Source organism: Branchiostoma lanceolatum, chromosome 1 (assembly GCF_035083965.1).
Source record: "Branchiostoma lanceolatum isolate klBraLanc5 chromosome 1, klBraLanc5.hap2, whole genome shotgun sequence".
Classification (NCBI taxonomy): domain Eukaryota; kingdom Metazoa; phylum Chordata; class Leptocardii; order Amphioxiformes; family Branchiostomatidae; genus Branchiostoma; species Branchiostoma lanceolatum.
This window is the reverse complement of record NC_089722.1, coordinates 39,756,876-39,782,365: the sequence shown is the minus strand read 5'-3', so window position 1 is coordinate 39,782,365 and position 25,490 is coordinate 39,756,876. Positions and strand designations below refer to the sequence as shown.

The 25,490-nt window shown below is 40.3% G+C and overlaps 2 protein-coding genes across 2 annotated transcripts; one reads left to right on the top strand and one right to left on the bottom strand.

Annotated features, from left to right (window-relative positions):
• Nucleotides 1–832: 832 nt before the first annotated feature.
• On the bottom strand, nt 833–6,074 carry LOC136422714 (2-oxoglutarate and iron-dependent oxygenase JMJD4-like). Its single transcript, XM_066410563.1, has 7 exons — nt 5,624–6,074; nt 4,422–4,587; nt 3,752–3,883; nt 2,994–3,093; nt 2,445–2,612; nt 1,927–2,070; nt 833–1,481 (listed from the first exon to the last, which is right to left on the bottom strand). The coding sequence occupies exons 1-7, from the start codon at nt 5,880–5,882 to the stop codon at nt 1,215–1,217; spliced, it is 1,236 nt and encodes a 411-aa protein (XP_066266660.1). The 5' UTR covers nt 5,883–6,074; the 3' UTR covers nt 833–1,214.
• A 395-nt stretch (nt 6,075–6,469) lies between these two features.
• Nucleotides 6,470–24,493, top strand: LOC136422707 (plastin-3-like). Its single transcript, XM_066410551.1, has 10 exons — nt 6,470–6,825; nt 16,363–16,625; nt 17,176–17,423; nt 18,046–18,191; nt 18,668–18,804; nt 19,429–19,550; nt 21,047–21,174; nt 21,532–21,709; nt 22,075–22,184; nt 22,698–24,493. The coding sequence occupies exons 1-10, from the start codon at nt 6,592–6,594 to the stop codon at nt 22,995–22,997; spliced, it is 1,866 nt and encodes a 621-aa protein (XP_066266648.1). The 5' UTR covers nt 6,470–6,591; the 3' UTR covers nt 22,998–24,493.
• Nucleotides 24,494–25,490: the final 997 nt, after the last annotated feature.

The window sequence follows — 25,490 nt, the reverse complement described above, 5'->3', positions numbered from 1 at the left end:
CAATTGAATTGTGAATGTCTTACCTACATGTAGGCACTTCGAATGTGCAGTATAAATCATATTTGATAGCTTTAACAAAATTTCAAAACGGGTACACCCCTTTGATTCGTTATAGAATAATCCTTGTTTTTTGTTTACCGTGGAAAACTGCCACCTAGCGATTTCAGGAAGGAAAGAGATTAAGTTACATTTCGGCTCGAGGACACCTGTTCTCTCCTCTCATCTACCCTTTAGTCTGTTTGGGGACCACACAGACAAGATCTGGCAACCAGTTTTCTCCGCCCTTCTCGGTTTTCTGTCCTTCTCAATTTGAAACAATGTTTCACTTAGTTTCATGCAAGTCCATAAGCCATTCCCTGACATCAATAAAAGCAAATTGAAAATTTATTTCACTTTGCCATGGAATGGTCTAGATTTTATGTTTTAAGGGAGGGGCTATGAAAACATTTTTGTTTACCTTTGGAGTAGGGGGAGGCTAGTTTGCTAGTAATTCTAATCCAAAAGTCCTATGTCTTGCAATTTTGGATTCCCTCTAGATCTCTCACTCACTCACACACTCACTATCCTCTGTGACAATAAAGATACATCACTTGCTCACCTTTCTGAGCTTACCAGGATACTTCTGCAGTACTACGTCCTCCATTCCTGATGGAGCTTTTGAATACAAAACACACTGAACCCAAGTTACTGGCCATACTTATTTGATCTGATGGATGACATCCCCCAGTTACCCGAAACTGATGCAATGTTCAAAGAAAAAGCTCCCTTCATGTCTTATATGAAATATTAAGTGGCCTGAGGAAGGTTGAAAAATGACTGAACACACAGAACATGGTATACCAAACAATAAATTCTTTATTCTTAGCTTGACAGCTGCACATAAATTTAATAACATCATATTTTTAAAGATTGAGTTTTTCCAGAGTCCACCTCAGACTGTGCTGTTGAATCCAAACCCAAGCAAGCTCTTTGCTTGTATCAGTCCATGGCAGACAAGTTGTGCTCCTGTTGAAAGTTGGTTCATTGCACTTTTGACGGTTGTTCATACATTAAATCCCATCACATTTCTTAAGGGGTCAAGTATTTCCAGTGTCCTTTTCAGGGAGTTGATCTTAGACTGCACTGCTGAACCCAAATGTTGACATTCCTGTGGTCTGGCATGAGGACAGTTCAATGCAGTTTGAAAGTATTTGTGCATAGATTTAAGCACATTTTTAAGGATCAAGCTTTTCTAGCGTCCTTTTCAGTGAGTCGATCTTAGACTGCACTGAACCCAAACGCTGACAATCCTGGTCTGCCATGATGACAGACAGGAGGGAGGACAGTGTGCGGAGGTCCAGTCTGTGGTGATGACGCCAGGGGTGTTTTACCTCCACACCTTCTTCAGAAGTGGCTAGGTCCTGAAGCCTCCGGTCAGCGATGCAAGCCAGGAAGTCCACAAACTCCTCATAGTTTATCCCACTACTGGCCTTCAGCATCACCTACAGCCAGGGTTTAGAATACAGTTAGCATTAAAAAACTGCAGTAAAGCACATATCTCACTGGACTGTGCCTAATAGTGCTAGATCATTGTGGCAACTTTTGCCAATTTTCCCTTGACTGACATACAATGCACAGGCAAAATATTTGACTATACTTAAGGCAATAATTGACTGGTTCTATATCGTATTGCAGCTACGTGTTGCTGCTCACAGATGCAGTCCAAAACAAACAACATTGCCCCATGAGCTACCTACTACTACTAGTACTATCATGTTCAGATGGTCACTGAAATGTCAGCTTGAATAAAACACTTGGTTGTGTACAAAGAACTTTGTACTACAGTAACTTACTTACCTGATCAAACTATTTATGGAACGATACAGGTCCTGGAGTAATCCTAAACCCATTCTATCCAGTCCTAGTTGTTGAGCCGTGAGTACTAACCTGGCAATGTTCGTGCCAGTCCTCCATATCTGTGCAGTCTGAGATGGCCTGTTGCACCCTGCCCAACTTCGACTGCAGGAAGGACCACATCATGTGGACGTTACAGCAGTTAATCCAGTTGTGGTTTATAGAGATGGTGTCTTCCTGTAGACAATGGAAACTATCAGTCATGGTGTTGCATATTTCTACTGCTCACATACAATAGGCATTATCTGTTCTGTCACATCACTAAAAAAATATGCAAGTTACGCTTTTCAGATTTGACTGTAATACATTAGATTCATCAAAATATTTTCTCTTTTGAGCCAAAATGCGCTAGCAAATTGCACCAACTTTCATTGATAATTATCAACATTCATCAAAAAGAGATTGGCAGTGATTGTGCAGCATTTGTGCCATTTTCTGGCCATTTGCACCATTTAAGGCCTTATCGAATGGCTATTGCAATTTGATGTAGTCCGGTGAGATACCTTCTTTTAAAGCAAAGTCTATAAAGATAAGGCTGTGTTTTTATTTACCAAGTTATGCACTTGATGGTGCCAGCCACTGGGCACAAACACAACTTCCCCTGGACCTTGAATAACTTCAATGGGCCTGGTGTCCTTTTGGTAGTGGGGATATCTTTTGGAGTTCAGCAGTTCTTCTGATCTCACATCGTACACAAGATTCCCAGTAGTGTCACATAGCTGAGTGAAAAAAAAGTTAGCTAATATCAATCATAACATAAAACATGAGATGATAATCTATTGTCTTTTACCAAAGAATACTCTAACGGTTTGTCATACAACACACTGCAAATGTATTCAAGTAACATCACAGTATGGTGTAAAAAAGGAAATGTTAACATATACATGTAACAGGGATTTGGTTACGAGGCAGGAAGAAAATGGATCATTTGCAGTGGTTTTAAGTCCACTGTGACACCTCCAAACATATACCAATGTGAACATTTCCCATTTTAAGGTAAATTCCAAGAAAGTTTATTCTGTTTTCAGAAATTGGACCATTTTTTGGATGTCATGTCAATACAGAAGGCAAGAAGGGAAATATTCTGTAACCACAGTCACCTGTTCCTCTTGGCCAGGTGGGAAGAAGAGCCACTGTTTCCGTCCACAGATGTTGGCTGACCAGCTGTAGGACCGGAACACATCTGCATGGAGAGGCGTCCTGAGGAAACACAACAAGATTTTAAAATCTCAGACCTCTGTGTAATATTTGGACTTTGTGTAGATAACATTATTGTGTGCTAATAGAACAAGTGTTTACTAGACTACTCATTATGGGCTCAAAATGAACAAGTGAATTCAATTTGTAACTCTGTAATGACATAATCCTTTTATATACTAGAAAGTGTGGCATGGACACTCGTCTTTCAGGTGATTAGATACTAGTATATGCTATGCTGTATTTGAATTTGAATCCCTTGCCATGCCAAACATCTGAACTTTGAAACAGTCATAGCTGTAGCTAATGATATTAAGTTCTGCAGATTGATTATACCAGCCTTATCTAGACACCTTGTTCATGTAACCCACCCGGCACCCTGCTAGCTATTTTGCGACACCAATCACATTAAAACATTTTGATCAATCAGGGGTTTGTTGACAATCGACATTCTAGTACTGTAACTGTTTGTAAATTTTTGCTGTGGTTTATTAATGTTTGTAGTTTCTTAGGTAACATCTTCACCGCGAATTTAAAACCACAGCATTCAAAAACACTTTGCCTAAGTGTTTCAACTGTGAACAACCACCACAGGCACTACATTTTCTCCCTACTGCAAAAAATTAATCTCTGCAAACTTAAACGCACTTACAGTACTCACCATGAGCCCTTTGGCCCCATGTACACAAACCGGTAGTCATCCTCACCATGGTATCGCTGATCCCAAAACTCATTCAGCCAGTCTGACTGGAAGTACACCGGAGTTTCATACGCACCATAGTCTGGGACAGACCTGCAAATAACACAAGAAAGTACCTTAGAATAGCCCGTATTATACTGAAACTGTAAATGTTACAAATTCTCATGGTGGTTTTATGTTTGCAGTGACATCTTTAGTGCAAATTTAAGGCCACTGCAAAAACTTCTATCATCTTTATTCTTTAATATGCCTTCCTACTGTAACCCCTTGTATGGTACAGTGTAGTGCCAGTATTATGATGTATTGGAGGCACCTGTTATGGTGAAGATGCTGTGACATTTTAAGTGCAAATTTAAGGCCACTGAAAAAGCTTCTATCATCTTGATTAATTCTTATGCCCTCCACCTGTACCCCCGTGTATGGTACAGTACTAGTGTAATGCCAGTACTAATTTGAAGAACCTGTTATGTTGAAGATGCAGTGACATCTTACGTGCAAATTTAAGGCCACTGGAAATATGCAAGAAAAATTGCGTGGCAACAATATCTTCTCTCCAATGCTAGGATTAAAAGTAGATTGATTCCTGACACTTTGATTAATATATCATATATATAGTATTAGGTTACTATACCTGCAGAAATGCCAGTCTTTTAGGTATAAACATGGCTTGCTGGGGTCGTGTTCACTTCTGTACAAGTCCTGCCAATAGTCCAAGAACTCTGCCAGCGTCATGTCTTCTTTGGGCTGTGCCTGGTATTCCACCTTCTTACAGTCAGCCACTGGAACAGTCAGCGTCCCTACAAACAAAATAAAAGATAACAGTTAATATTCACTTTTCTTTGTTACATGTAAAATTGAATAAAACAGAATTGGAAAAAAATCACAAAAAATGTCTTCATATCACACATAATCTTCAAAGGCTTCAAAGGCATGTCTGTCACACCTGAACTGGTCAGTGCAATAAATTCAAAACCATTCTTCGTATTCATTCACATCTATCAGTCTCTCTGAACTAGATTGTACAATTTGTATAATAACAGTCCATGACTCACAAACCTTTATTCATGGGACACTTGGACCTTAAATAGATAAATAAAGTCATATGTGACATCTGATCGTAAAAGAGATGCTCAGCGGCATCATATATTAATGAATTCTCACATATTACCTCTGAGTGACATGGCCTACTGATCAAAGCATGGACACTAATCAAATATACATGAGCTGCTAGATCAACTGCTGTAAATGTTAAATTATGTAAATGTAAACTTGTCTATAGCCTTGCATTATTAGCCTCCTTCACAGACTTCCTGGAACGGCGAATATGTTGGGGGGGGGGGGTGTTACGCGATTTCTTACATGGGCCAAGGTTCTCTAATGCCAGCTTATAATTAGGGACTTTCGTCGCCGAGAAAGGTGGTCGTCCCTCGGTGACATAACTCCCTCGGCTGCGAAAGTCCCTAAGCTGGCATTGGAGAACCTTGGCCTGTGTAAGAAATTGCTTACCCCCCAAAATATATACGCCGCCGTTCCAGAAAGTCTGCAAAGGAGGCTACTAGTACTAAAGTCTCACAGAGGATGACTCATGCATACAAGGAGGCTATATATGAGTTGTCAGCCAATCACATTGCCTCTTGGCTATTAACAGCAATGTGATTGGCTTGGAACTTCCAGTAATTCATTTTTTTAGGAGCTCTGACAGGTGATTTTCAACATAGCATGGGCCAGGTTCTAATGCCGATTCTGTGCCCCTCCGCATCGTGAATCAGTGCTCCTAGAAGGCCTGCAAAGGAGGCTAGACTTATTAGGCTAGACAGTGCCTTAATTGCTTACCAAACATTTGTTTGAGAGCAATCCAGTTGGGTTTTCCATCCTTGCTCACCCATTCCCTTCTGCTGCGCCACTTGCTGGTGACATGGCTTCCAAACAGACATGGCCTGTTGGGTCGGAGGTACCGCTGATAGAATTCCTGGTAGGTGATTGGCTTTTCAATAAAGTCCACTTGGCAACAGCTCGAAGCGTTCTTCTTCCAAGGTGGCAAGGCCGGATCCAAGACAGTTTCATCAAGAACTGGACGTTCCTGGCCCTCCATCTATGGCTAGAAGTCCCAAACAGCGCAGGGGCTCTCATTTAGTCACTGTTTGTAATATATTATTCACAATCAGATATGGCAAGGATCAGAGAGAGAACACAAGCTCAAAAACAGAAATTCTCTAACACCAGCATCACTCGGTGAGCGGAGGCTACAAAAATGTGTCCAGTACTGTAATTTGTGAGTTGCGATACCCCTAATAGGGGGTTTACAGACTATAGAACTAGAGCACAGGCTCACAGTACATAGGAGAACAGGTTCTTTGAACAGGCATTGCACGGTGACTGTAGAATTATGCACACAGACTCAGTAGGAACATGCACAGGCTATAGGAACAGGCACAGGCACTGTGAACAGGCACACCTACAGGCACATCCTGAGCTGGTTTATACTAGGAACAGGCCATGTCGACAGAAATGCAGGCACTCAGCTGGCTGTAGCAACAGGCTCAGTGTTGACAGGTACACTCAACTGACTGTAGGAACAGGCACACTCAGATGGCAGTAGAAATAGGCTGTTACAGGCCACCCAGCTGCCAGCTGACTGGAGAATGAGGCTCCGCGGAGAATTGCTGTTGACCCCTAGACCTCAGCCTCGTTTTGGTTCAAGAGGTTCGAACCCAGAATCTCGCGTCTCGCTGGTCATCAAGAACAGGAACTAAAAACCACCCCGAGAGTACAAAACTTCTACCAACGCAACCACCAGCACCATGTCTAACGACCTGAGCAACCGCTTCTCCGTGATCCAGCCGGAAATTCTGGACGAGCTCATGGCGAGCTTTAACGAGATCGACGTGGACAACAGCGGCTCGATCTCGACCGGGGAGCTGGGCGCTCTGTTCCGGGCCTGCGGGGAGGACCTGCCCGGATACAAGCTCCGCGAGCTCACGGCGGAACTCGACAAGAACAAAAATGGCACCATCGACTTCGAGGAGTTTGTCGCGGTATGTTTAAGTGTCTTACACGAGATACTCTAGTCGTGGAGGTGGGGTGGGGGGCTCCCTCAACTGTTCTGTATACTAGTGATAAATTTATACAAGGGTTCACTCGTAAGGAAGTGAAGCTGGGCGGAACCATGACGGGGTTAGCAAGCAAACGGAGCCCTGGTTGAGAACGTCACTCAAGCTAAACTTTACTGCGTTTGTACGATAGTTTAAAGGCTAAAAAGGTTAGGACTTATTTGAGTCCCAGTTCAACAACGGTTAGCACGAGGCATATCGTTTAGAAATGCGTCTGTGTTTCTGGCCACAGACATGCCTTCTGGCTTCTGCAAACCTTCGCTGGTCCAACTTGTTGTCTTAGTGGTGACATGAAGTTTGATGTGTCAGGTCAGCCCTGGGTCGCCCAGTTGGTTAGAGAAAACAACCATGACTGCTGCTGGGCACATCTCACCACCCAGTTAACCAGACAGAAACTGAAATCCCATCAAAATGACCCATGTATGAATTTTTCTTATAGTAACGTTGTCAGCATGCCTTTTTCTCCAAGCCCGAGGCTAAGTTGTTTAAATTTCCTGTAATTTGTAAGGAGCTAACTTGCAGATGGCCTTTCTGAATGTAGTGTCAAGGGTACTGTACATGCTAAAATTGTCGCAATGGTTTATTGTTCACGGTTTTTGTCCCTTCACTTCACTGCGAACTTTGCCAAAATTGCCTTTTGCCTGCCTACTCCATTGTTTCAACTGCCAACATAAACAACCACAAACACTCCATTTTCTCCCTTCAGCGAAATGAAATCCCTTCTAACTTAAAATGCATTTACAGTAAAGTATAAACGGAAACACCCATGCAGCAACCCCCTCGCTAGAATGCATGAACCAGCCCTTACTTAAGCATCCACTTGCAGCAGGTGTGTCATCATGCCTGTTTCAGGTGCAATTTTGTGGGTTGGCTGGACAAAAATAAAATGACAAAGTAGAAAGCCCGACAAAAACGCCTAGAAACACGTCAAAAACCAGTCGCAACCCCTCCTCTGCTTGGTGAGTAGCAGGTGTGTCATCATGGCTGTTACAGGTGCAGTACTTGTGAAGGGAGTGGTCTCTGTGCACATTACACAGATGAGTTTACATTAGGGGAGGGGTGTCCCCATGATGTCAGCCACGATTATGTTGTTACTGATTACACCATAAATCTTACCAGTAATTCATTGATGAAGAAGTGCCGACATAACTGAGCAAGTTATTTCTTATCAAAGTCATTAGCTGAAGTGCCGTAGATGCATTTGTACATATAGTGACAAAATGGCAGTCATGGCAGTCATAGTCATGTTTTCAAGTACACCTGATGTCCAAAGTTATCAACCTAGGATTAATTTAATGTGTAAAAAAATGAGCAATTTCCTAGATCTCAGTATGGAGCTTGTTGCATTCAAGTACTAGCGCAGTGTACTAGTATAGGAGCATCCTCGCCAGATAGCTTTAAACAATGTTAACGCTTACAGCTAGATGTGCAAAGGTTAGGTGTGGCAGGTGGTTCAGTGTAATATAATCAGCTGCTGCTGCTGCGCCGAGGGCCTATAATTTAAAAGCTGGTGTGTTTACTGTTATGCTGAAAGGCGGTTACATGTACATGGCTACACAGATGCAGACTGATTCAGAGTTGTTTGTAAAGATTACACAGCCACATGTAACCAGTTCTAATACCTGTCCACTAATGTCAACAACAGGGTAATGGTTACCTGAATTTTGTATCTTTTTAATTCTCTGACTCACGGTATCAATTAGAAGATAAAATTGCAAATGAGAAAGAATGTAAGATAGAATGCAATGAATGCACCTGTTGCTGTAGTCTAATTATGCATGCTTGATTAGATGAAGGAAGTTTGCCCAATTTCCTCTTCAAAACATCACCACAAAAGAACAGACAGTTCATCATAATCAACTGTATCTGTTCTGAAAGTGGGAAGTGAAGTCCAGTGTTTCAATTTCATTTCTTCTTACTGGTCAGTTTACACAAAAGTGAAATGATGGAATTAAATCATCATATCAGTTATGCTTATAGGTGATGCAATATTTTATGTACGAGGCAACAGATTCAATTTTGTAAGAATGTAAGGTAGAATGCAGTTTATGCACTTGTTGCACAGTTAGATTGTGCATGCTTGGTTAGCATTTTAGACAGAGGAACTGTTGCCCAACCACAAAAGGACAGACAGTTCATCATAATCAGTCAATCAGTTCTAAAAGTGGGAAGTGTTGTCACTGACGCAGGTGTTCCACTTTCATTTCTTCTTAGGCCTAGGAAAATATGGAATATAGGAGATTCTTTTTTTTTTTTGAAACCAGTAATTCTCACCTGCTGACGTTATGTTTCTGACCCTAGCAAAAACATACTGACCCTGGCCTTCTTTTTTGGGATCCTAGGGGTCATAGATATGTCAAGTCAAGGGACATAATTTTCAATCTGGTATCTACTAGATGATCTAGATCTAATGAGTGATTCAAAACACACTTCCTACATATTTCAAACTCTGTCAACAGATTAGGGCTTTGAACAATTGATGTAAGAATGTGTGGTAAACATTGTACTTCTTTGTTCAGTTGATTGATATATTTGTGCTTGTACAATGCATGTCTGTTTTACATGGCTAACATGTATTTGTTGTATCACTTCGGCCAAGATCTCTAAAAAAACCTCAGAAAAGAGAATCTTCCCGAACCCTATATTTTCAGGACCCTAACCAGAAACACAACATTTTTTTTTGGTAGGACTCACTTGTCAATTTACAGAAAAGGGACCTGACTGAATTGAATGGTCATATCAAGTAAATTTAAGATGGTGAGAGGCAAGACAGTTAGTCATTTTTACTTCATAAGAAATGCATATGAAAAAGAATGTAAGGTAGAAGAATGCAATTTATGCACTTGATGAACAGTCAAATTATGCATGCTTGGTTAGATGAAGGAAGTGTTGCCATACTTCCTTTTCAAAACATCATCACAAAAGGACAGACAGTTCATCATAATCAGTGGATCTATTCTAAAGGTGGGAAGTGCTGTCAGGTCACAGGTGTTTCAGTTTACAGAAAAGTAAAATGGCTAAATGGGATGGTTGTGTCAGTTAGAGCTGATGCTGCTATACACTTACAGGCAAAACATTCAAATTTTAACTCAAATTGTCAAAATCATTTTGACTTCATAAGAAATGCATATGAAAAAGAATGTAAGGTAGAATAGAATTGATGCACTTGTTGAACAGTCCAATTATGCATGCTTGGTTAGATCAAGGAATTGTTGCCATACTTCCTTTTTGCCCAACATCACCTAAAAGCACAGACAGTTCATCATAACCAGTGGATCTGTTCTAAAAGTGGGAAGTGCTGTTAGGTGTTGGTTTAACTTTCATGTCTACTTGTCAGTTTACAGAAAAGTGACATGACTGGAATGATTGATAATATCAGTTAGAGCCTTAGAGGTGCTGCAATATTTGAATTTATATGCAGCAAATTCAATTTTGAACTGAGATCATCTTTACCTTGTAAGAAATGCATATATTATGAAAAAGAATATAAGGTACAATGCAATAACATACTTTTTGCAGTTACACAGTCTAATTATGCATACTTCTTAGGATGAATCATGAAGGTAGTGTATCCCCTACTTCCTTTCATACCTGAAAACATCACAACAAAAGGACAAAATCATCATTTCTGGAAGTAAGACTTGGGGTTCACAAAGATTTTTCTGTTTGCCTGCATTGGTACAGGTAAAATTCAACATTACAATGTGTCTGCACCAGACAGGTTTTACCTGCACTGCTCATTTTCTTCGCATTTCAGTCCATCTATTTTTAGTTCTTGCAGCTTGGTACATGATGTGTCAAGAATGTTATTGTGAAGGATGGAATTTATTTTTGGTCACTTCATGACATTGAACCTGGACCTAATTGCTTGCAGGGGGTTAGATGAATAAATAAATAATGTGCCTGTGGAGCATAGATAATTACTGTGACCGAAGGCTGTACCAAATCCCACTAATTAGGCCCAATTTATACAGAGTTTTTTCAGATATCTAAAAATCCGCCGACATCTGAGCCTTAGATATCTGGACGCATTTATACACGGAAGTACCGCAGGACTCACGCAGCGCGCTGATTGCACTCGTGACCCTATTTAACCTTTTGCGTGCGTTTCAAAATGGCGGGAGAACCGCCTGTGTTTTTCGTCATGATGAATATGGTATTCTTTCTTTATCTGACTCGCGTGTGGCTAAACATGAGGCAGCAAGCAAGGGTTGAGCGTAAGAGGCGTTTGAGGTACCGAGGAAGACGACAGCGACCGGTCAGAATCAACGCTGCGTTCCTACTCGCTGCCCTTGTCGCGGCGGAGGGGGGAGGGCCGATCCACCGAACGATCTGGCATCACGAAAGAAGTCCGTCGTCCGTTTGGGAACAAATGGTCCTTGATGCTAAGAAGTTTTCCCGCTTTATCGCCCGCCAAATATGCAAACTAGCGTGAACCCCGACCTCCAGATGTCTACTACGCGACACATTCTGTTTAGACGTCCGGCTGGAGCGGTCGGGGACTCCCGCTGAGTTGTCGGGCGAATGCTTCAGAGTGGTCGGCTGAAATTTTCCCGACATCTAAAAAAACCTCATTAAGACCATAAAATTCCTGTTTAGACACAGAAAAAAGCTGTCGCCTGGCAGATATCTGCAGTCCAGATATCTAGACAAGCTGTATGTAAATTGGCCCTAAGTTTAAGCCTGGCTGGGATGACAGGTCAGGGGATGGCAACTTTGACAGATGAAATTACCATGGCAGTGCACTGAAACCACATCTAGACTCTTTAGTATCTTTGTTTTCATGAAAATGACACCTCATACAACTGTAGCTCTTGTTGTGGTCACTACTATATATAGATCTCTTACTTGTAGGGCTTATGTGTATGGGACAAATAAACATTATGTTGTTTCAGTTCAAACATGCTTATTGAAGATCAGCAATTAATTCAAACAAGTACTGAACATGTAGCTCAGTTAACAGTTAAAGTTTAAGTCCTCCCCGCACCAGACGGTGCATAAGGCGGCACCCGTCTCCTTTTCGGCAGCCCTGGGCACAACTTTGTAGCCTGGAATCCAGCCTTATTAGTACTAATATTAGCTTTCCGTTCGCTACCCAAGCTCCGCTCCTCTGGGCTAGTTTACTGGTAGCGGTGTATGTTTAACTACCATACTCTTTCCCAAATGCTGAGTGCTACAGGACCTGTACCTAAACCTGTACCTGTGCCTAAAATTTGTTCACCCTGGTAGTACTAGTAGTAGCCCTGGGGCATGTTATATCATGGACCAGTGCAGATCTGGTGCAGGTTACCAGATATCAAAAACACCTGCACAGCTGAAATGTTACCTGAGTGAATAGCCTGGATGCCAGACCCCCAATCTCTCAAAACATCTATCGTGTGGTGTGTACCCCACATGATGGATATTTTAGAGATCGGGGGTCTGGCATCCAGGCTATTACCTGAGCTACCCTGCATGTGCAGGTGGTATGTCCAGCCCTGTGGGTCAAGGACAGAGGAGGGAGATTGAACTAATTCCAACATGGACTGGAGATTGAACTAATTACAACATGTACAACGTAATCCCCAATTGGAATTTGGTCGGTCATTCTCTAAATAGGGATATAGACATAGACATACTTCAATTGCTTACTGAAGGGTAGACTTTCTTTTATCTCGGAAAGTACTGCATTTGTGACATTTTAGCAGAGTTATTAGGAGATCCCCAGGGCCTGTAGTGTGTGATGTCAGGATTGGAATGGGGGTGCAAGACACTGATTAATCAAATGCTGTTACTTTTAGATTAGTGAAGATTTGGTAACACTAACAGCTTGATAAATTTTCTCAGCAGTTAGGATCAATCCATGTATGTCTGGGGTCTGTCTTCAATGAATAAGGCTTTCTCTAAATGCTTTTGATTTGGGGCCTGTCACAAACCAGTGTCGAAGTACTGTGGTCAGGACACACTGTTCCTGCTCTAAATCAATGCCAACCTGTGATTGACAGGAAAAAAATTGAGATCGCATAAAAAATACAAACAACTTGCACATTTCACAATTACAGGTTAAAACTACTATTCAAGCTAATTATTATGCACGTATGGAGCTTACAAAAAACAGCAAGTAAAGTGTTCCAAGCCCTGGCACTTTGGTGGATGACATGACTTAATAAATCCTCCAGAAAATTCTATTTGATGATACTTGCTTGAAAAAAGATATGATCAAGGTTTTTCCCGTTTTGCTTGTAGAAATTTTCATCACAACAACACAGGCTTTCAACACTGACAAGAAGTATTTTGAAAAGTCTGTCTCTATGTTAAAAGGCGACACAAGTGCGGAGGAATGTGCGGGTGCAGAAGTCAAGTACCCTGTCAACACTGACGTACATTCTAGCACGCAAGCTTTAGTGTCATTTATGCATATGTAAATATATCAGAATTCTCACTACACCATGTACCTTTCATCTGCACCATTCTTTGTTGCTTTTGGGGATGCATAAATAGATGCTCCTGTCACCATCTTGAATGACTTAGATCTGAATAATCTCTGAACATTAGATACTAGTAGGCTTTTCAATATACAACTTTAGATTTTCTAACTTCTCAGCAAGTTTAACAAATTCCTATCAGAAATGCTACTACTACTCTATGGTCAAATTTACCTGTACTATAACTACTAATCTGTATATGCAGGTAGAATAATGTATTTCCAGCCGTATTTATAGCTGACTTAAAAATCTGCCAATCACAACTTTGAAAATTATAATATAGATCATGAAACTCATGCACATTCTGGGATATTTGTTGTATTATTTACACATGAAAGGACTGTATGAAGATTTTAGCCCAGCATCAAAGCCTATCAAGTGAAAGTCCTCATGTTGAGGTGAAGCATGTTACTTTTTCAAGTATATGACTAAGTGCAGGGTGGCTTTGCTATTTCTATTTGTATTTCTCTGGGTTTCAGCCCAACTGTTCTAGATAAGTGGTGTGTTATACTTTTACATGTACAGATTTAATACCAGAGTCCGAGGCTTGTGCTAGAAGCTCCTCCATATTTAGATCTAGACAACAGGTACATGTAGTCATGATAAAAACTTTTCTGTCATCAGTTGATTATATAACTGCACAACTCATTCAACAAGAATCTGTTATCCTGTAATCAATCCATCACATGTGTACAGTTGTGGGGAAGCATAGATTCCACATGCCTACCCTGGACTTTGTACTGCTAATACAAATGTAAGTTCTTAACAACTTTAGTTCACTTGTTTTTACTGCATATCAGTTTGTTCATCCTTGGACAGAGCCGGAGGAATTGGTGGTCTAAAACTTGGCAACAAAGACTTCAGAATGAATAATTGAAGTGTGTAATTAACAGGTGTAGCCATTCTGCTTGCAGGACACATTTCATGACACATTTCATGGTTTATACTTAGTGGTAGTTGTTCTTTTCACAGTAGCAAACATTAGTCACGCTGCTACAATGGAAATCTGGTGAGATCATGTGTTGAGGCAGGAAGCCATGTGTTAAACTTCCATATATGTCCAGCTGGCCATGGGGGCTGGAGGAAGTGAGATGAGGTCATGTGCCATGATGTGGAGGATGGTTGTTGTTGTGTGGTGCCGCCTTCTTGTAGCCTGGCTACCAGACTGTTTCCAGGGCATACAACAATACATGTACATGCTCCCAAGGAAATCATACAAATACTATATAGGTCCATCTGAGTTTGACTAGTACTGTCCCCAAGAAAATAACACAGCTCCTTTTGACTAAGTTTGTTTCCAGGGCCTACACTGTACACAGGCCAGCCTCTTGCTTCTAAGTTCTAGTCTAGGGCCAACATGCTCCCAAGGAAATTATACATCACTCCTCAACAGGCCCCCTGAGTTAGACTGATTCCAGAGCCTACACCGGCCAGCTTCTTGGCTCTAGGGCCAACATGCTCCCAAGGAAATTATACACACACCCCCTCCTGAGTTTGATAATGATAGAGTTAATAGCCCAAAGTGATTGGTGCCTCTCTATCAATGGTCAAAGCACTATGATTGCATGGACCATACAGAGCAAGTGCTTACAGGGGGAATCTATGTATGCCGATATGGCATAGATATGGTGCCTTCCTTCCATGTGTGCATTTTTTTTAATTTGACAAAACTTAGTAGCAACCTCAGTCAACAAACAGTAAACAGTAAACAACTAAAAACCTTACATCTATTTAAATTTCTATAATGGGATGGTAATTACTGATAATGTTGCATACAGTACACCACTTGAAAACTTGGAATAGCGAGACAGCTTCCATTATTGCAATAAATATTTAATCATGTTTGATGGCTTGTGTTTTAAATACAGCAGTGTACATTCCTTAATCTTGTTACTGGGTAGAAGAGATAGTATGCAGATATTAGTTCATTGGATCTGCAACAAGCATTTAAGTCTTGTACTAGTACTAGTTGTTGTACATGTATATAATACATGCACGGGAATACGATGTATCTGTGAAAGACAAATTGTTTGATACGTAGTATGCTAATGGAATGCCTACTTGGTAACATCATGTATATAGCATGTGTGTCAGTACAGCCTGAGCGAGGTCTGTATGTACAGTGTACAATAGTACACACACAGGGCTTGTTTGCCAAATGGGCAGGGTTTGCCCAGTCTGTAAATAGTTCATGTTTCAGGCCTGCACTAGCACTAGTACTGAGTGTAGGGAGTGACCATTAAACTGACATGTTTGACATTGATTTTAACAGTTTTCTAGTTCATCCTTCCAACTACAAGGACAACTTGTGCTGAAAATATTTTTAGAATTGTAACTTGCATCACATTTCAGACTCAGTCAAACAATTCAGTACTTTTGACAGGTACTTTGTAGGGGTGTCAAATTCATCCAAGTGTGGCTGACAAATGCATCTGATCAAGCCAACATGCACACTCTTTCTATTTTCACAGAAAAGTATATTTTGACCTCCTGAAAAAACATGAAAATTAACAATAAAAAGCTAAGTACTGTAACTGGTAGAAACATGTAACCTTTTTGCAAGGTCACTTATTACTCTGACCCCAATGGAATAGTCCAATGAAGTTTGTTTTTAGCCCCTGTGCAAATGTTTTGACACATTTCACTGTACAAATCTTTTAACATAATACAGTAATTTTCAGAAGAAAAAATCATTTCAAACTGTTCATATTTTTTTCTGTTACTGATGTTCCTACTGGGACTGGTAGCAGCCTCACAGCTGAGCTCCTGGGTAGAGCGTCTTGGTTGGGGCTGCACCAGTCACCCCCATAAAAGTGAGGTCCTGTGTTCGAGGAGGTGCCTCAAGCATATCAAAGGGGAAGTGCTAGCAACCCCTTCCTATAATTTGTAAAAATATGCCCTGCTACAGAAACAGTAAGGAAACTGAACGGATAAACATATGAATGGTTTTTAATGTTCCAGGGATGATCTGATAAATGTATCCGTACTTATTTTCCAGGTGTATGCTGACATGAAGTCCAGCCACATTGCTCATTCCTTTAAGAAGGCCGTGGCCACAAAGCAGGGCATTGTGAAGAAGGGCGGCATGTCTGGCGTCTCGGTGGAAGGGACCACGCATTCCTACTCAGAGGAGGAAAAAACAGCCTTCGCCGACTGGATCAACAGCAACCTGGCCAACGATGAAGACTGCAAGCCCTACTTGGACATTGATGTCAATACAGACGAGCTGTGGACCAAAATCCAGGACGGCATTCTTCTCTGGTGAGTCGCATTTTGGAGATGTTAAAAAACCCATCACACTTATCCATACGACCAATTTGTTTTGCTATGTCATGGTAGTTTTTTGGCTTTATCTTTCATTTCATACAGAGATCTTGTTGGTTATATTTGTTATGCCAGCATGGTAGTTGTTTGGATCACTCCTCTTTCTCCTCAGCTAACATTTGTATGCTCACCCCTTTCTTGCCGTGCCACCAGCTTTTTTCATGTAGCAAAATGATCAACCTGTCGTGCCATAGACATCATAGATGAAGCTAGGTACTCACACCTTAGTTGAGTGAGGAAATTTGTGTAATATTATAATAAAGTACCTTTCCCTGTCTAGTATTCGAACTCAGTACCTCCAAGTTCTGAGTCAACAACCCTAATATTGATAACAAGGCCACCATGCCACTTTCTTAAAAGCATTTCTTAGTATTTGTCATGTAGCATATGTTCAATATATCAATGTGGTTATATTTGCTCACCCCTTTCTTGCTGTGCCACCAGCTTTTCTCAAAATTAAAAGCATTTCTTATCATTTGTCATGTAGCAAAATGATCAACCTGTCGTGCCCTGATACCATCGACGAGCGTGCAATCAACAAGACCAAACTGAACCAGTACAAGACCACAGAGAACCTGAACCTGGCCCTGAACTCCGCCAGCGCCATCGGCTGCAACATCGTGAACATCGGGGCGGTGGACCTGCAGGAGGGCAAGCCTCACCTGGTGCTGGGGCTGCTCTGGCAGATCATCAGGATCGGCCTGTTCGCTCAGATCGACCTGCAGCACAACCCAGGTCAGAACACAATATATTGAAGAAGACCTGTATTGTACATTTTCGCCCCACTGGTCTAAGCATAGGTCACATGTTAACAACCATGTACATATTCATGACTTGTGCATATATGAACATCTAGTATACTCTAGTACTTTCAACTTCCTCTCGCTTATCAGTTTATCAAAGGCTGTAAGGAATATGAATTTCTCCTTACTATTCAAATATATTTAGTTTTATTGACATTCATTTTACGAGGAATGGGCTAAAAGCAGTTAATTGCTTATTTTATGTACAAAAGTCAGATCAACAATATATCAAGTAACAAAAATGATGTGAAAAGAAACAAGCCTTACCCAATTGGCTCTATGGATAACAATTACCCAGTAGCTTTGCATAGCAGTCAATTTTTATGCTGTCCCAGTGTCTGATCTGAGTCACAGTGTATGTTGGAAAACACACCTACACTACAGATATATGTAATTGCCATGGAAACAGGGTACCTTCTTGGTGTCCCCTACAAAAGGAGAGCGTCTAATTTCTTTTTCGTATTTAGTGTTGGGCGTCCAGAATAGAGCTGACGACCTGCTAGCTAACAGCCTGGCTGAGTGTCTGACATTTTCCTGGACATGTTGTTTCGCAGGACTCGTGCAGCTTCTGATGGATGGGGAAGACATGGAAGACTTGCTGAAACTGTCCCCAGAGGAACTGTTACTGCGCTGGGTCAACTATCACTTGAAGAACGCTGGCATAGACAAGACTATCACCAACTTTGGAGGAGACATTAAGGTAGGGAGTTTGAAATGTCATAATCAGCTCTTATGTCAGCATTTCTCTATTACTAATCGGTTTGTGAAAAATTCATGACTCCACAATTATATTATTAGGATATGAATGATTATTATATGTTGCTGTTGAAAGGTAATTAGGTTTGTTGCCTCAATGTTGGAGACATGTATATATTTAGTTTTTTTTCTCCAAAAAAATAATTCAAAGAGGTGCTGGAGTGAGTCGGACCAAGCAGTGGAATTTGAAGTTATTTCTAACGGCTTCCTGAGGGGCAAAATTACTGTCAGACAGGTTGGACACTTGTGGCTTAGTATGGTCCCCTTGCTTGTCAGAGAACCTAGCTGCTCTCCAGGGAAAGGGGAAAGTATGAGGGCGTGGCATCCCTCCTTAGAAAAAGCCCTGATTTTGGTGACTCTGTTAGCTTGAAAAACTTTGTGTTTTGAGTTCTAACGGAAAGTTGCCCCCCCCTATTGTAGGACTCCGAAGCCTACACGTATCTGCTGAATCAAATTGCCCCTCCTGACAGAGGGGTTGACCTTGGACCTCTGAACGAGAACGACCCAGAACAGCGCGCGGAACTCATGCTGCAGAACGCAGAAAAGCTGGACTGCAGGTAATAGTATAACTTATAAGGCTGTAGATTGTACATGCTATCTTTTTTTGAGTGATTACAAAGTCAATTTAGCAATAATGTTTCATGACATGTTGCTCTGAATACAGGAAACAGCCCGACATGATATGATATTGATGAATCTTGAAAAATATTTTGTAGTAATGCAGATATGTGAAATGTGTCATTCACATTCAGTGACATTCATTAGTAACACTCAGAGATCTGTTATCTATTAACCTAGTCTCTTTCCTTGTCTCAACAAAGCCAGATAACTTTGAAAAAAATTGAGTTATTGTGTGTGTGTGTGTGTGTGTGTGTGTGTGTGTGTGTGTGTGTGTGTTTGTTTGTGTGTGTGTGTGTGTGTGTGTGTGTGTGCGTGCACGTGCACGTGCGCATATGGTCAGCATATCGAAGAACCTCTGGATAGATTGTGATATTTGATTTTGAGATGTGTGTGTGTGCATGTGCACGTATGATATTTGTGGTCAGCATATTGAAGAATCTCTGGATAGATTGTGATATTTGAGATGTGTGAAGATGAAGGTCAATGTTGATTTATCGAGCCCCCTTATATGTAACCTTGTAAGAGTTGCTGAGTCCAGCTTGTGATCTTTACCCTGTCAGGGCCTTTGTGACACCGAAGGATGTTGTTCGGGGGAACTCCAAGCTGAACACAGCCTTTGTTGCCAACCTGTTCAACACCTGGCCAGCCCTGGACCTGCCTGAAGAGATGCCAGACATTGAAGGTAAGACTGTCCTACTTTCTAGAGAGGGTCACATGGTTTTATGTACCTGGCATGTTGTAGTGTGTCACTTTTTGCATTTATGTGTATTTTACATTTATTAAAAGTTTGGAATATTGTTTGTGTGTATGTGTGTATTATATCAAGTCTTACATTTATTAAAAGTTTGGAATATTGTTTGTGTGTATGTGTGTATTATATTAAGTCTTGGTCAGCTAGCTGCCATCAATGAAGGAGTTATAAAGGAGTTGCTAATAGTTGGCAAATAGTTGGAAAATAGTTGGATACAGTTTGAATTCTAGGGAGTTCATGTATACTATGAACATTACATACACATAGTAATTCAGCCATATAGACCATACACATTTTTTGGAGGAAAATAATTGCATGAGGAAAGGAGCGACTAATCTCCAAGCAGATCTACACGGGGCGCAAAAATCGTAACTGCTAGGAGCTTCTCTGGCTAGCATTTACGATTTTCGCGCCCCGTGTAGATCTGCTTGGAGATTAAGGAGTGACAAGTTAAAAGGTGGATAGTCAAGTTAAAATGGGCGGGAAAATACTGTCAGGGTGAAGTGCCCCTCTCCCCTCTTTAGAAAACTCACTGTGGTACAGTCCTTACGTTAGACACGGTCATATCCGTCATGGGACATCATACTATTTTGAATCTCCAAGCACAACCAACTGGCAACCAACAAGGATCCACAGCAGGCTTTTCTATAACAAGACAGCCGAATTTTGAAGAATCCCAAGAATACATGCCATTTACTTTGCGATTGTACGAAAAATTGTAAGTTACAGGTGTTGCCTGCCTGTACAAATCATCCCACATTGTTTCAGCATAATGGCACCTAGAATCTGGTAAACTTGTCAGATATAGAATGACACCTTAATTATAAGAGTTTCATGTCCAATAACATAAGTCAATTGAATTTAACACCTTCCATGTTTTGTTTGTAACTGCTGCAATACAGGAGTAAATCATACGTACATTACAGGAGTTGTCATGAAAAGGCTGAGTATGTTACCTCGTGGATTGCGGCATGTCTCCTTACAAGTCTGCTGGCCTGTGGTGTCTCATTGTCTCCTAGACTCCTACTTACCTACACTTCACAATCTTTGCCTTTGAATTCACATTTTTGTAATTCACGGATCAGACAAATTAAAATGCACTCCACTCTGTTACATTGTACATGTATTTGTAACATGATGACATATTGAAATGTCTGCATGGTTATGTATAGGGCTGAGTACCTTACCAATTTTACTAAATATTCTTTATCTAAAAAGCTTTTCTTAAGTCAAAATAGTCATTGTCATACATTGAATTTACCTATCAAAAAGATCTACTACTGGTTTAGTTTGTACGGGTACTGACAGGTACTGGTACTGTCCAGACCTGTACCTAAACCATTTAACAGGTACAGGGTTTATTATCAGGTGTTTATATTTTGAATGTACAGTCCTTATTCTTAGCATGTTGTACCTTTCTCTTTTAGGACTGGAGGAGACACGTGAAGAGAAGACTTTCCGTAACTGGATGAACAGTTTAGGGGTCAGCCCGTATGTCAATCATCTCTACAACGACATGATGGACGGCCTCATCCTCTTCCAGACATATGACAAGGTAAATAAAGCTTAGGCTAGACTGTGCAATAGTTTTGGCTAGACTTGTCAATAACACAACCCAGATTTTCGACTGTTCCGACAATGTATTTTACTGATTTATCTATAATTTATTCATAAGCCAGTATTCACAATGAACTTGGTTTATTTGTCCCTTAGTGGTTCTCAGTTGGTCACTATATTATTCTGTTCATCACCGAGTTCCTTATGCTATCATTATTTAGCTCTTATTTCCAATGGCTCCAATTTTAAATGATATCATGGTATTTCTTTTCCAAAGTTTTCAAAAGTTTCCAATCAAACACAACTATTTAATGTACAGTGCAGTGAACAGTCTTACACATCTCTGCCACTGTAGGTAAAGCCAGGAGTTGTTGACTGGGGCCGTGTCAACAAGAAGTTCAAAGCTTTGGGAGGGAACATGAAGAAGATGGAAAACTGTGAATATGCCGTCGAGCTCGGCAAGGACATGAAGTTCTCTCTGGTCGGTGTGGGTGGCAAGGACATCTTCGACGGCAATGAGACATTGACACTGGGTATGTTTAGGATATCACACGTAGACGACATGTAGAAGTGTTAAGCCTAGTATCTAACTGTTAATTGTGTCCAGTTTATGTCAATTGGACAAGGCTAGAATGTCTACTGTAATATATCTTTGGTGGTACACTAAGCAACGGCGATCACTCGTACTCGTAGTGCTAACTTTTTTGTCTCTGTCCCTTTCATAGTAATACAAATGTAATACTTTAATAGTGGAATAGTCCAGGTATGCTATACAATGATTTTGAAACTAATCTAACATTCTGGTGAAGCGAAATATCCATTGTGCATTTATTGTTATTATTTTGATCATTCACATTCTGATCGGAGATGTTCTAATTGTATGCTACTTTTGTTTTAGCGGTGGTGTGGCAGCTGATGCGTGCTTACACCTTGGCCCTGCTGCAGAACCTGAAGGGATCAGATGAAAAAATCAAAGACAAGGAGATTGTTGACTGGGTTAACACCACTGTGAGTGAACAACTTACTTACTTACTTACTTACTTACTTACTTACTTACTTACTTACTTACTTACTTACTTACTTACTTACTTACTTACTTACTTACTTACTTACTTACTTACTTACTTACTTACTAACTTACTTACTTACTTACTTACTTCAACATTACCCTGACTAGTGTCTTTGGCCACTCATCTGTAATTCTTGATTTCTTACCTATAACTTAATTTTAGCTGATTTAACAGTCACTAGTCAACAGCTTTAATTACTAATATTTCAAGGAAGTGCCGTGACCTATTCCCTTTTCCCCCAACCGCTATATTTCTTTAAGTGATTTACAGTATTCTGTGTGTTTCTATGATGAAATGAAAATGCATTTTTCTCACTCTTCTCACTCCAGTATGTAGACAGTCAGATTATTATTGTGAAGGTGATGGTCACTGGTTACTGGGTCACTGTCTGCTTAGGTCGACTTAGTTTGACTGTCTTTTCCTAATTGCTTGTAATTTGACCTTTGTGTAGTTACAAGAAGCCGGGAAGGAGACTTCTCTCAGCAGCTTCCAGGATCCAGAGATCAGCTCCAGCCGTGTGGTACTGGATCTTATCGACGCCATCAAGCCCGGATCTATCAACTATAACAACGTTCGTGATGGGACGAATCCTGACGAGAGGCAGTCAAACGCCAAGTACGCCATCTCCATGGCCAGGAAGATCGGTGCTCGCGTGTACGCCCTGCCAGAGGACCTGGTGGAAGTCAAGCCAAAGATGGTGTTAACAGTGTTTGCATGTCTGATGGGAAGGGGGTTGAAGAAGGTGCAGTGAAAACATACTGCAGAAATGATGGCATTGATAGGAATGATTTCAACTGAACTTTCACTTACAACCCCTTGTAATGGAGGCATTGATTTGCTTAATTTCTCACATCCTACAGAAACATTGCTTAAAATTCTTAAAATCCTGTCAATCTTACAAATGACTCTAGATTTACAGTGAAATTGTTTTTAAATTTTTACACTTTAATAGCTTTAGATAACTTCTGGAGTTTGGAAATATGCGAATATGAATATGCCTTAGTCCATAACCCAACACAGTAGGTGATCATTGGATACTCACCATTCCATAATACACCGAGATATGGAGACGTTGACACATTATCATTCCGAACATTTTTTTGGAACAAAGAGCACATTCCAAATTACTACCTGCACTGCACCAAACCTTACATGCCAGCCATTTACTTCTATGGTAAGGTCTTATTGATTTGCATAGGCTTCCACTTAGTTGTACAGTAAGTTAGAATAGGAACTAGTGATAGTAGATATATTTTAAGCTTAGATACAGGTCTTGTATCTGACCTTTTTAGAATGCACACTCACTAGTGACACATACAGCCATGTATATTAGATAAGCCATTACATACAGCCATGTATATTAGGTAAGTCCTGTTAGCTTAGATTACTAAGTTAAGTGTTAGTCACCTCTTCCTGATATCCCACATTTTGAAACTGTTGCTTATACAACATATACTGCAGAAAATAGTTACTAACAGTACAGTATAACAGTATCTCTACTTAAATGAAATATACCCTGTTTACACATTCCAGCTTTCTGGGTTGGAGGTGATGTAAAAGTGCCTTCCTTTTTTACGCAGACTCATTCTTGCATTATACAGTTATTTTCAGTAGCCAGTTTCAATTGTGTGGTTTTCAACTTATGTTTGATCCAATATGACCTGTGTGTAATGATATTATTACTGCATAGAATGTATTATTTGTTTAATGTTGTACAAGTACTTAAATCCTGAGTATACATATTAGTAGCTTCAAAGAGACATGTTGAATGAAATACAAAAAGACACTGTAACAAATGGAGAAGTAACAAAATGACTGTTGACAAAATGGACAGCAAAATGCATATATGGAGATGTTTAACAAAATGTATAAATGGTACAGAATGCTGATAAAAACTTGGCATCAGATTTTCAATATGCTTTCAATACGCATGACATTTGAAAAACATTCCTAATATCATTACTTCCATCAAGTGCTTGATTGCAAATTCGAATTAGGCCATACTATATGTTATTCTAGCTAAGTATATACAGTTACAAATCTTGAATTGTAATTTCTTAGCCTTAAAGTGTGTTTGTATTACTTTTGAATAGATAAGAAGAGTTTTTAAAGAGATGTAAGATCAATCATTAGATGAATATGTATGACTGAAAAATGTTGCATTTTTAAGACTATTCTGTAATTTTTAAAATTCTATCTATGCTGCAAGTCTTTTCCATAGTCTACCAATAAACTGCTGGTAATTTAGTATTTGCTTACTTGTGTTGATTTCTTGTGTTGATTTCGTTATGTTTTGTTCTGATTGACTTCTGCGCAAATAACCTCCATTCCATTGAGGTTATTTGCGCCTAGGGGTGTGTTGCTAAACGTTATATCAGGTACATACAGGAACAGTTTGAACAGTGAACTGATGACAGGAACATAAATGAGACTTCAAATACATGTACCATAATTTTCCTAAAGTTTTTGGAATCTGAATCACTTCCTCCATTTGTTTATTTTTGAGTATGTTAGATTAGTGATCAGTGATTAACCAATATAGGGCTTTTTAGTACCAGAATAAAAGGCTCTAATTCCATAGGCACTGTTTCCAATTTGTTGATTTTTGAAAAGTTAATAAAAGCAGACAATGAATAATGAGCAGAAACAAAGCTCCCTCCCTATATTTTGAAGTGAATATAAGTATATGTTGAATATAAGTATGAAGGAACAGAGTATTGCTATTAGTAAAGCCAAGTAATGAGTACCTAGTATGATAATGAAGAATCACCATGTTTTCAGCCAGAGGGGTAGGATTGGGGTATAATGCGTCAGTCATTCTTTGCTAAAAATATGAATATCTTCATTCGTCGTTCATCTTAAACTCCTAATATCTTCATTCATCGGTCATCTTTAACTCCTAACAGGATGAAGTACGACGATCAATGTAAATTTGGACTTAAATGTCGCGGAATGATGCCGAATTGAGTGTGAGCCAAAACAGGATTGTTGGTCTTGAAAAACCCTTTCATAGTCCATCCATGTAACTGATTTACTCAAATGTTGCGCGTGTATCCATCCCTATTTTTACCGCGTCCGTGGTTCGTCCACATAAAGTAGAGCGCTTCCGTTTGTCAACCAAATTGAAGAGATTATGAAGGAGAGAAGGCGCGCCAGGTGTGCGGGCACTAATTGCTTTATGTTCAAGCTTGAAGCTGTTTGCGATGCATAGCTCGCCACGTGAACTTGGCTCGTTCCCGGGGGA

Bases quoted from the DNA above. Each gene is read 5' to 3' on its own strand.
- LOC136422714 (XM_066410563.1), bottom strand. From the start codon at position 5,882: ATGGAGGGCCAGGAACGTCCAGTTCTTGATGAAACTGTCTTGGATCCG. The intron at 3,884-4,421 runs GTATAGTAACCT...TGTTATTTGCAG, and splicing joins AAAGACTGGCATTTCTGCAG to GTCTGTCCCAGACTATGGTG. The intron at 3,094-3,751 runs GTGAGTACTGTA...GTGTTTCCTCAG, and splicing joins ATGGGGCCAAAGGGCTCATG to GACGCCTCTCCATGCAGATG.
- LOC136422707 (XM_066410551.1), top strand. From the start codon at position 6,592: ATGTCTAACGACCTGAGCAACCGCTTCTCCGTGATCCAGCCGGAAATT. The intron at 18,805-19,428 runs GTAATAGTATAA...TTACCCTGTCAG, and splicing joins GCAGAAAAGCTGGACTGCAG to GGCCTTTGTGACACCGAAGG. The intron at 21,710-22,074 runs GTATGTTTAGGA...CTTTTGTTTTAG, and splicing joins CAATGAGACATTGACACTGG to CGGTGGTGTGGCAGCTGATG.